The sequence below is a fragment of the Scardinius erythrophthalmus genome (assembly GCF_964197995.2).
Source record: "Scardinius erythrophthalmus genome assembly, chromosome: 23".
NCBI lineage: Eukaryota > Metazoa > Chordata > Actinopteri > Cypriniformes > Leuciscidae > Scardinius > Scardinius erythrophthalmus.
Window position 1 is genome coordinate 6,390,166 of NC_138243.1, and position 11,147 is coordinate 6,401,312.

At 37.6% G+C, this 11,147-nt stretch overlaps 2 protein-coding genes across 3 annotated transcripts in view; one reads left to right on the forward strand and one right to left on the reverse strand.

Annotated features, from left to right (window-relative positions):
• Positions 1-8,845, forward strand: part of rassf6 (Ras association domain family member 6) — an 11,046-nt gene extending 2,201 nt beyond the window's left edge. The window contains exons 5-11 of the mRNA XM_081354180.1: positions 2,320-2,408; positions 2,952-3,145; positions 7,538-7,639; positions 7,787-7,838; positions 8,136-8,254; positions 8,343-8,440; positions 8,518-8,845. Of these exons, the coding sequence (XP_081210306.1) occupies positions 2,320-2,408; positions 2,952-3,145; positions 7,538-7,639; positions 7,787-7,838; positions 8,136-8,254; positions 8,343-8,440; positions 8,518-8,593 (730 nt within the window). The 3' untranslated portion in view covers positions 8,594-8,845. The remainder of the gene's footprint in view (positions 1-2,319; positions 2,409-2,951; positions 3,146-7,537; positions 7,640-7,786; positions 7,839-8,135; positions 8,255-8,342; positions 8,441-8,517) is intronic.
• On the reverse strand, positions 8,837-10,849 carry LOC308683643 (cystatin-C). 2 transcript variants are annotated; one of them, XM_081354182.1, is made up of 5 exons: positions 10,759-10,849; positions 10,378-10,623; positions 9,750-9,901; positions 9,560-9,661; positions 8,837-9,453 (listed from the first exon to the last, which is right to left on the reverse strand). In XM_081354182.1, exons 2-5 carry the CDS (start codon positions 10,469-10,471, stop codon positions 9,367-9,369), a joined length of 435 nt encoding a protein of 144 aa, XP_081210308.1. In that variant the 5' UTR covers positions 10,472-10,623; positions 10,759-10,849; the 3' UTR covers positions 8,837-9,366. The 2 variants fall into 2 exon arrangements, with proteins under 2 accessions (XP_081210308.1, XP_081210307.1); XM_081354181.1 differs by lacking the exon at positions 10,759-10,849 and having other exon boundaries at positions 10,378-10,668.
• Between the last annotated feature and the right edge of the window lie 298 nt (positions 10,850-11,147).

Below are 11,147 nucleotides of genomic sequence, written 5' to 3' on the forward strand. Positions count from 1 at the left end.
AAGCCTGAACTCTTATTGACAATATCAGTGGCATGGAAAGTTGACTCGTTCCTGTACTGTACAATGGATCTCTATGGGGCCAGAGTTTAAATTTGGCATGAAACAGAAGTTGCAATAGTCTTTTCTTGCCGTATATCCGAGTGAAACTCAGACAAGAAAAACTTGATTTTGTCCATAGGGAATTGATTGGATGGTTGTGGTTTGTGATTGGTGGATCTCATGTGAGTAACAGGTTGCTCCGCCCTCACACCAGTAAACACATCATCAGAGAAGAGGGAACGGAAGGGAAGAGATTCTGATTAAAGACTACGAGGCACATGAATTGAAAATTATTTATACTAAATACTGTAATATTTCATTTAAAAAAATAAGAATTGTCAATTTTGAGTTTATGGTGACTTTAAAGACCCCATGAAACCAAGTGATGCTGTATTGATGCATTTTCTACTGAAACAAAGATGGAGTGGGACATATCGAAGACATAATCTCTAGTCTTTAGTTTTAGTTTGCTTTTGGATTAGATCAGTGGTTCCCAACAGGGGGGTCGCGGCCCACAAGGGGGCCTCAGCGAGCTCTGTGGGGGGTCGCGTCATATTTTGAATAGTTTTGAGCAATGAGCATTAAATAAAAGTCCTTAACTTTTTTCTGTTCAAAATTTACAAAATGTATATAATGAGCGAGTTCATCATGAATCCATTTTCCAATCCGTGTTTTTGTCTTATCCTAAACCACTATGGTACACCTATGATAAGTGTTTACATTGGGACTATTTCACACTGGTTCGGATCGCTGCAGCTGCGGAGTAGCCTAGTACCTGCGTGACCCGTCATAGACGTACACAGAGAGAAGTAGTTCCGGCTACAATGTTCTTCCGAAAGACGCATTATTCTGTTAATAAACGCATGTTTATTATCACTCGTTATAGCGCCAAAAGCGTCAAAAATAAAGCCTCACAAATAACATGCAAGTATTGAGGTCCCAGACAGCAGTCATTTAGTAATAGCCTATATATATATATATATATATATATATATATTTTTTTTTTTTTACCTACACCTACCTGAATATTTTTGTTATTGCATTTCAAATAGGGCCACTTTATAGGCTACTCCTAGGCTTACGTTTTTAAATTACAAAGGGCCTACTGATGTTTTTGTTATTGTATTTTCAATATTATAGGCTATTATTTGTTCATAAACATATCTGGTTGTAGTAAACATACCGTTTGCTTGAAAACAACATATTCTGTCATCCTTGCTGCAAGTTTACAAGAGCGATAATATCATTAAATGTGAACTTGTGAAGGGGGGCCCTAAAATATTTTCTTGGGAAAAAGGGGGTCTCAGACAAAAAAAGGTTGGGAACCACTGGATTAGATCATAAACATGATTTGCTTGTATGTGGAATTAGAGGAGGGACATTCTCATGCTAGAGAGCATTTGATTGAACAACATTTGGATAAGCATTTGATGAGTCATCAATATTGTTTGGTTTATTTCCAGAAAGAAAATGACTATAAACTTTAAAATATCAGCTAAAACAATACTCATATGTAAATAAGTATATGAATATAAATATGTAGCCTACGTAATAATTGAAAATCCTTAAGGGATAATAAAAATCCTTTTTGGTTCACCCAAAAATGTAATTTCTGTCATAATTTACTCACCCTCAAGTTGTTCCAAACCTGTACAAGTTTCTTTTTTCTGTTAGATATTTTATTATTAGATATTTTAAAGAATTCTGGTAACTAGACCCCACTGATGGACCCCATTGACTTCCATAGTAGAAAAAAAAAATACTACAATGGGGTCCATCAACTGCCTGGTTACAAACATTCTTCAAAATATCTATTTTCAACAGAAGAAAGAAATCATACAGGTTTGGATCAACTTGAGGGAGGGTAAATGATGACAGAATTATCACTTTTGAATGAAAATTACATGATAAAAAAAAAACTCTTTTTAAAAAAAACAAAACCAAACTCTTATTACATGAAGTTCAATCATAATTAAATCAGAATTTACAGGTTCATGGCACAATCTTGTAGTCCCAATTTTGAACAGAACAGAACTAACTAAACAATGAGTATATCTACAGTGGGAAGATAAGGTTTGAACATTTAAGTCTGAACAAAATGGGCGAGGCAAGATTATAACAGGAAGCCAGTGGACACAAAACAAACTTTCTGTCTTAGATGAGATTAAGCCATTTGTACAGTCTGAACATGACTAAATGACCTTGTTAAAGACTTTGTCTTTTTATGCTTTCTCATTAGAGTATATGCTTGTGATTTAATAAAATGTTATGTCCCATTAGGGGTATGACACGATGGGGAGAATTTGATGATCTTCGTATTGATGAACTGGAGGAAGCTGAATCCACGAAACCTGAAAATCCTACTCAAGGTTACATTTCTTATACTTGTATTACAAGTACAGTCAGTATAGAGTGCATTAGCGCATGCACACTTTTTCAGAGGCGCTGGTTCTGGAAGTATTTTATCCATAAATTTTTCCCCATAGGTATTTTAAAGTTTTCATTAAAGAGTTGTAAGCCATGAACCAAGACAATGCGAACAAAAATACAAGGGTACAAGACTGTGAACTTTACGGCTTTAGTGAGGGAAAGAACTACAATCCCATGAAGCATTGCAAATAGCATAATTTAATCAAAACCGGTGGAGAAATATAAAATTACTCAATCACAAATGTTGAAACAATATATTTTAAGATTATTGCAAAATATGCTTAAATACTAATATTTAAGTATTTTGAGGGCGAATGGAGATGCTTCATGGGAGTGGGCGGAGCTAACAAGATCTTTTCCCGCATGTTGCTTTTTTCTATGGAGAAAATGAAAGTTTTTACTTCGGGAACCCGACTGTTTGCAGTTTGATTTCTGCATTAAAAATGGCATTACTCCTTTAATTAACTAAATCTCTCTTTAAGGCTACATCCAATACGAGAGCAAGACTTTAGGGCCTTCACGGACTGCGTCTATCAGTGAAGAAAGTTCATATCTGACCCGTACCGTGAGTGATGCCTCGCTGGTGAAAATGAGGGTGAAAAGTAAGAAGATGGTTGAAAGTCAGAGGAACAGAAATAATCGCTTCTCCATCAATGGACACTTCTACAACTACAAGGTCTGTACCTTATCTACCATGACCAACATTGAAGCCAGATGTAAATTATCAATAATATTGTTAGTATTATATTGCTTTGATAGGTATTTTATATAGTTTAACTTTTGAAATACACATACTTTATACATACATCTGTAAAAGTCCAAAGGAGAACATGTTTTGTGAACTTTGTAACTTTAAATTTGTACTTGTACTAGCATCTATCTATTTCACCATGATTGTCGAGTTTTATGTAAATCGTGCTGCCTTCACGTGTTATCAGAAATGTCCTACTTCCCACTTCTGAAATTGCGATTTTGAACTCATCGTATTCAAGTGCTTTGCTGTCAGAAAGAAAAGGAATCATGGAGGACACCAGGTTTATTCTTGCCTATTTATTGAGGAAATCTCATTAAAGCCAGGTGAAAACGTCAGACACTGAGGTTGAATCAGTGTTGACATTGCAACGTTGTTTCACCGTCTTGCCTTTCAACATGGGTGAAATAAGGTCTTGTATCAACATTGAATTAACACTGAATGCTTTATTTAATATATGCGGACCGATGAATATGCAAATTAGCCCAGTCTCCATGCAATCACACAAGCTCAAAATACCTCATCCACTTGGGTAACTTAACTGTAGAAAAAGCTGCACAATGGCAAGTGGAAATACTGGTTTAAATCAGCCATGTTTGTTTGAACCAGAAACTGATTCAGAAGAAGTAGTGTAAGAGTTCATTTCAGGCTCATATACAAGTCAATGCATCAGAATGGTAATGTGTTTTATGTATTGCTCTATACAGCATTGGGCACATCACAGTAATGATTAGCCTTTTGCTTGACTACATTATTAAACATCTAATAATGTGTTGATGTTACACAAACCATGTTCCCATTCGCCATCTCAGATTCAGACAGCTTCCTTCTAAAAATCATATCCTTAGAAACGCTTTGAACAACTTCGAACATCAGTGGAGAACGACATTTTGTTTATCATAACATTGTAAAATACATACATAATTCACCCACTAAATTGCTAAATGTACCTGATTTTTCATATCAACAGAAAAATATACCAAGATAATGTCTCAGGTTACTTGACTGTAACCCTGTTCCCTGAAAAAGCAGGAATGAGATGCTGCGCTCATAGCACTATGGGAAAACATTTTTGTTTGACCAGTTGTGAGTGTGTGGCCAACATGCCAAGGAAGCTTGGGATGTCGACTCAGGGAGCATGAGCATCCAAGCTATAAAATCTGATGAATGTGTGTGGAGAGGACCAGCCTGCCGCATCACATTTTTGTTGCAAGGGTGCGCCCCTAGCCAAAGCTTTGAAGGAAGCAACTCCCCTGGTAGAATGAGCCCTAACTCCTAGACGAAGCTTGACCACACATCATGAATGCTAGGGTAATGGCATCCCTCACCCAGTGTGACATTGTTTGCTTGGTGGAGGCCGCCCCCAGGTTACGACACCCAGAGCAAATGAAGAGTTGCTCAGACTTAAACCACTGGCTAGTGAAGTGGACGTAAGTCTGAAGAGCACGGATTAGACACATTTGGTGAAGTTTATCCTGCTTCTGTAGTGAAAGGCGGACGACAGAAGACTTTAAGGGGCCACAGCTTGGGCCGGGGATGAAATATTATCCTCTGGGATGAAATATTGAATACTGTCCTGAGACAGAAGGTTCCTCCTGTTCGATAATATCCTTCCTCTATGTTTGGTTGAGGAGGGATTTTATCGCTGAGAACCAAACTTTGATCAGCAAACAAGGTGCTATCAATAAGAAGTAAGACCCTTTTTGACACACCTTGGCCAGGGGAGCGAACGGTGCAAATGCATACAGGCACATTCAGGGCCATGTATGCGCCATTGCATCCAGACCCAGGGTGGCCTGGGGGCTCAGAGAGAAGTAAAGGGGACATTGCACTGTCTCTTGAGAGGTGAAGAGGTCCACTTCTGCTTCGTAGAATCGTTCCCATATCTGTTTGACTATCTTGGGGTGAAGTTTGTGTTTGGGTCAGGGTGAAATCAATGTTTTCTCCAAAGCGGCTATATAGATGAACTTAATTAATAACTTTTTTAGAACAAAAATGAACCATCACAATGAACTTAAGCTGGACTATCAAAATACTTTCTTCTAGATCTGCTGTATAGCTGAAACAAACTTTATTTTCCTGTTATCACTGTAAAGCTGCTTTGAAACAATCTGTACTGTATATTGTAAAAAGCACTATATAGATGAAGGTGACTTGAATTGGAGTATCCATTCTCCGTTTGTCACAGCCTGTTTAGATAATGAATCTGCTCCCACATTCAAATGTCCAGGCAGAACTCTGTCCCCAAAGCAGAACCTGTCGGGCTAGCCTGTTCAGAGGGCGTGGACGCAGCTTAAGTAGACTACCGTAGTGTTGAGCACCTGCACTAGGATATTGTAGCCCCTTAACTGCTGGAGGAAGTCCTTCAGGGCCAGAAATACAGCCATCAATTTGAGACAATTGATGTGCCAATCGAGATGGCCATTCAAGATCCCTCGGGCTGGACGGCCATCTAAGACCGCTCCCCAGCCCATACGGGATGCGTCTGTCATTAGCATCTTGTGAATACAACCCGCATCAAGAGTGGGAACCAGGGATAGGTATTGGGATCTGAGCCACATAGAACAGGTGACGATGCCCGCGGCGCATACACCTTAATTGCCTTTTAGGATCCGCCCTTGAATGAAATCCCCTGGCTTTGAGCCACAACTGAAACAGTCGTATGTGCAAAAGGCCAATAGCTATCACAATGGATGCAGCTGCCATAAGACCTACAAATCTTTGAAAGTGATGCAGAGTAATTTCCACTGTTGCAGTTACAGATACAGTTGTGCCCGCATGGTGACCGAGTCCCAGTACGTTGTCCTCTAGGCAGGAGAGAGAATGCATTTGTTGATGTTGAGCCACAACCCCAGATAAACCAGATGAGTAAGGACGACATTCAGATGTCGAATCGCAGCAGAGCATAATCTGCATCCATGCATTTTGTGTATGTGCGGGGTGACAAGGCTATGCCGAATGGAAGAACCCGATATTGGTAAGCTTTGCCCCTGAAAGCAAACCTCAGGAACTTCCTGTGTTGTCACAGAATTTCACGATCTCTATGTAGGAGCTTGCCCTTGAAAATATGTGAGATGAGTATGAATCACTTTAACAGTGAGCAATTCACAGTGCTCACACTCGCCATGCTCAAATGCAAGGGGTGCATACCCTTCCCCCAAACACTCAAAGCAAAAATCATGCGTCTCGTACTCTGGGATGGGCCCTTAACAAGCAGGCACGAATCACCTAATTTTTTTCACACTTGAGAAATTTCTGCACACTGACAGTTGGAACTCTAACTCCTAACAAAGTGGATAGACAGAGAGAGTAGCACACACACACACACACACACACACAAACAATGCGATCTCTGAAGACATCGAAACCTGAAGGCGCACCTGTTTCACATCCACATTGGCGTGACTGGTTACAATGTTATTTGTGGCGTAGAGAACAAGGGTGATTTCAAACTGCGTTTCTGAGACATATATGAGTTTATATTTCACAATTCTGAGAAATTTAATATAGGATTTTGTATAGTGTTCCCTGCATCTCATTTGATTTATTCCATTCAGATGACTCTTCACAAAAACTATTTTTCTGTCAGGAACACTAAATACGATTGACAATTAGCATACAATTAGGATTGGCGGTATGGTTCTGTCCTGGGCAAGAACTCCCTGCGCATCCATGGATAAGACCAGGGAGAGCAGCAATTACGGTAAACCGAACAGAACCAACATGACTGTATTCCAGATATCATTAGTTCAAGATTTTAAAGTACAACATAGTTCGCGAATTTATTGTGATTCAAAGGGGAATCAGAATGCCAAACTGACTGACGAGAGGAGGAGCTGGGGATGGAGGAGGGTAATTAGCTCCAGAGAAACGCGATAGCTGCTGATAATACTGAAGGAGCTTATATATGTATACAGTGATGGTGTCATATTCCTATAGGTAGACGTGGATCAGCTGAGAGTCAACTGATGCGAGCTTGACTAACGTAACCTGCCAGAACTGACACTAAGCTTAATATTTCTTAATGCAAATCTTTTTTTTTAAGTAGCATTAACTACTTAATGCACTTGTAATGTGCTAATAACAAATTGAATTAATTTTATTGTAGTAAAAAATAAACCCAGAATCAACCAGAAAAAGAGAAAAAAAAGGGTCTTGTAAGCAGACCAACTATTTAAATGAAAAGTTCCCCCATTAATGAAAAGTCATTGTTAATTCACCCGTATGTACAAATTTCTTTCTTCTATGAATACAAAAGGGGAAGATTGTACTTTTGTGAGCCTTTTTATAGCATTCTGGTTTATTTTGTTTACGCAGACATCTATTTTCACGCCATCATATGGAGCAACCACAAATGTGCACATTACCAGCAAGATGACAACACAAGAAGTCATTACACAGCTCCTTCAGAAATTTAAAGTAAGTATTATTATTACTACTGGCAATTCAATACATAACCCCCTTAACATTTTGCTAAGTAATTTCAGTCATTTTGTTGTACTTGACTCATGATTTCCACCCTTAATTTTGATAGACAAATTCACAGATAACCTTTTTTTAATGCAGGTAGAAAACAGTCCAAGTGAATTTGCTCTCTACTGCATTCATCAAAGTGGAGGTAAAGTAGAATTACTGATTCAGTTTTATGTTTTCACCCTCAATTTATTCCAAAACATTTTCAAAAAAACAATTCACAAGGAACAAAATAGTTTTAAATCTTAATTTAGTTCTAATTGTGGGAGTAATTTATTTTATAATTATATTATATACCCCCCCCCCCCATTTTTGATCCATATATGATAAGAATTATGCCATCATTCATCCAATATTTGTTCCAAGATTCTCTGTCCTAGAGTTTAGACTTAGCTGACATTCACAGAATCACATTTCTGATTGTTAAATCCACTGTTGGTAGAGAAACGAAGGTTGAGCAGTTCAGACCTGCCACTGTGGGAGCGTGTTCTACAGGGACCATCAAACAGCATTATGAAAATGTTCCTCATGGATGCAGACGAACAGGAAGTCAGCCTTGACGTAAGACTAGCTCTCCAGACATAACAGCAATTTGTATTTCATACTCAAATAAAGTTAAACTAATGTCCTGTTTCCACTGCTTTAACAGGTCGCTCAGTACCTCAATTTAGAGATGCCCATTTTGAGAGTAATTCTGCAGAAGCTGGAAGAGCAAGAGCATCAAGAAGAACAAAGAATAATCGCAAAGTAAGAAAAACAAAATGTGTTTTTGCCAATGACTTTAGTGTTGCCTGATAAGCTTATGTGTGTTTTTTATCATACAGGTATAAAACGGAACGGAATATTTTGTTGCAGTGCTTGAAAAAAATGATGCCGGTCAAAACCGAGACAACTGTATAAATGAAGTCTTGGTAATGGAAAACTGTTTTCCACATGAAGTCTCAGGGTACAAAGAGAAATGGAAAATAAGATGGAAACTGGAGTCTTCAGGACAGAAATCAGGATTGTGAGATGTTCAATAGTGCATGTAGGCCATTTCAAACATGGCTTTAATGTTTGTGGTTGTAGTGTAAATATAATGTAAAATAGTTTTCACATAAATGTAATTACAATATTTATCATGCGAGAAACCAAATAAAATACTGGTATTTGATTTGCAGTTTATTTGTGGATTAATAGCTCTATTGCTATACTGTGGTTTGCTCTCAAGATTGTATTCTTGGAAATGTAAAAAAAAAAAAAAAAGGTTTGCAGAATGACTTCATAAGTTTCAACTGGCTTACTGTAGAATTCTGGAAAACATCTGTCAATGGCAGATTCTAAACTTAACTTTACCCTTCTTTGGCAAAATGTATCACTTAAAATCACATATCATTTTGTCATTACATAATTTGTTTTCAAATAGTTTACATATAAATACTGATCTCACTTCGCTATAAAATTCTCACCATTTATAAAACAGCTTACATTTTTAGGTACTTAACAAAATATACAATTCCTTTCAAAGGGAGCTTTTTTAATCCACATTATAAGTTTTTACAAAAGTACTCCATTCTACATAAGCTATATATCAGAAAAAGAAAATAGAAATGTTTATGTCAAGAAAAAGAATGTGTGGTCTGGTCAACTATCCAAAAGTGCAAAACTGTGGCAACTTGGTGTCCATGTGAAATTCAAGAGGATCTTCTGCAGGTCATCTTCTGCACATCGTGGTCATCAGTCATTTGGTTAAGGACTACATCAAACTTGCATGCCAGTTGCTAAAAAAAAAAAAAAAAGAGTAAAAAGTAAAGTAACGTACATTTTTGTTACACTGGCAACAATCAACTAAAAATGAAGTATATATGTATAAAAAAAAAGAATTACCTTTTTTGCCATTCCACAAGCCTCAATATTTGCATCATCTGATTTGCGGCATTTTGTCTTTCCAATAGTGGCCTCTATTTTGTAGTTTATCACATTTGTTACCTGCACAGACATGTTCACTCACTGTTATTCAATGCTGGTTAGAACACATAATATACACATGAACAGTATAAAAATATGAAATCTGTACCTGAATGCGAGCCGATGTTATATTGATAAGTTTGAAGTATTTCTTTGCTTTGGACTTCATGTTGAATGCCTCTACGGCTTCTTTTGCAGCTTCTTGAACATCTTCACTCTCTGGGTTGGCGTCGTTCCAGCCACCAAGAAGCTCCACATTTCCTGTGAGACACGGAGAGGGAATATTAATGACAGCACTTGTTTTTGAAGAAATGTATTTGCATTGCATTGTTCACTTTACGTCAAATTATAGCCTATACATTTCACCAACAAAGATTGTTTTTTTGTTAATCCATGTTGCAATTATGATAACTTTTTTTTTTTTTTTTTTTGATAGGAAATGTATTCTGTGAAGTACCATAATCGAAATTGAGACTTTTTATCTCGCAATTCTGACTTTTTTCCCTCATAATTACAAGTTTCCATCTTGCATCTGCGACGTAAGCTAATCTCTCAATAATAATTACACAGTAGCCTAGCCTATAAAAACTAGCTATAGTCTAGATATCCTATTTGCTATATGACAGTTCAAATTCTGATATTTAAAATATTCACACTTAATGCACACGACAATAAAAAAAACACGTTCAACATTTGAAATAGTGTAAATAACCCAATGTAGAACAATATGAGCTTACTTGCTACAACTATTGCTTCCTCCAAAGGCTGGTCAGCAGTGCCGGAGTGAAACACAGAGAGAAAAGACACGAGGAGAAGAAAGCAGACATCCATGGCTTCGACTGCGTGCTCTCTGAGAGAATGACCCAGGGAATGAGGAGAATCCTGCCATGTAGACACGGAATGCGTGACGCGTCCTGGTGCCGCACGCGCCCTATCCCGCCCGTGAGGGTGGAGTTCGTGTGACGCCCACTGATGTAATGAGTCTGAAAGGGTGAATTCACACAGACGGCGGTGAGTCAAAGGAAACATTGTGTGTGTGTGTGTGTGTGTGTGTGTGTGTGTGTGTGTGTGTGTGTCTTTAGGTCTGAAAATGAGGAAATTAATGGTAATCTTCTTACGCCGTAAGCTGTCGGTCTGCTTAAACAGCTTTTCGGCATGTAATTTAACTTCCTGTCACTTACAGGTGAAGCTTACAAAGAGTTTAACCACACTTGAGAGCAAACGTCACTGCTTATTTATTTGTATTGCATGCAACTGCATCTGTAGGCTATACTGTGTGTATATATATATATATATATATATATATATATATATATATATATATATATATATATATATATATATATATATATATATATATGTGTGTGTGTGTGTGTGTGTGTGTGTGTGTGTGTGTGTGTGTGTGTGTGTGTGTGTGTGTGTGTTAAAGTACCTTGCATACAACAATCATATCATATAGAAACATTTTATATCAGTATTACATATGTTGTAGATTAAAATCTAAACT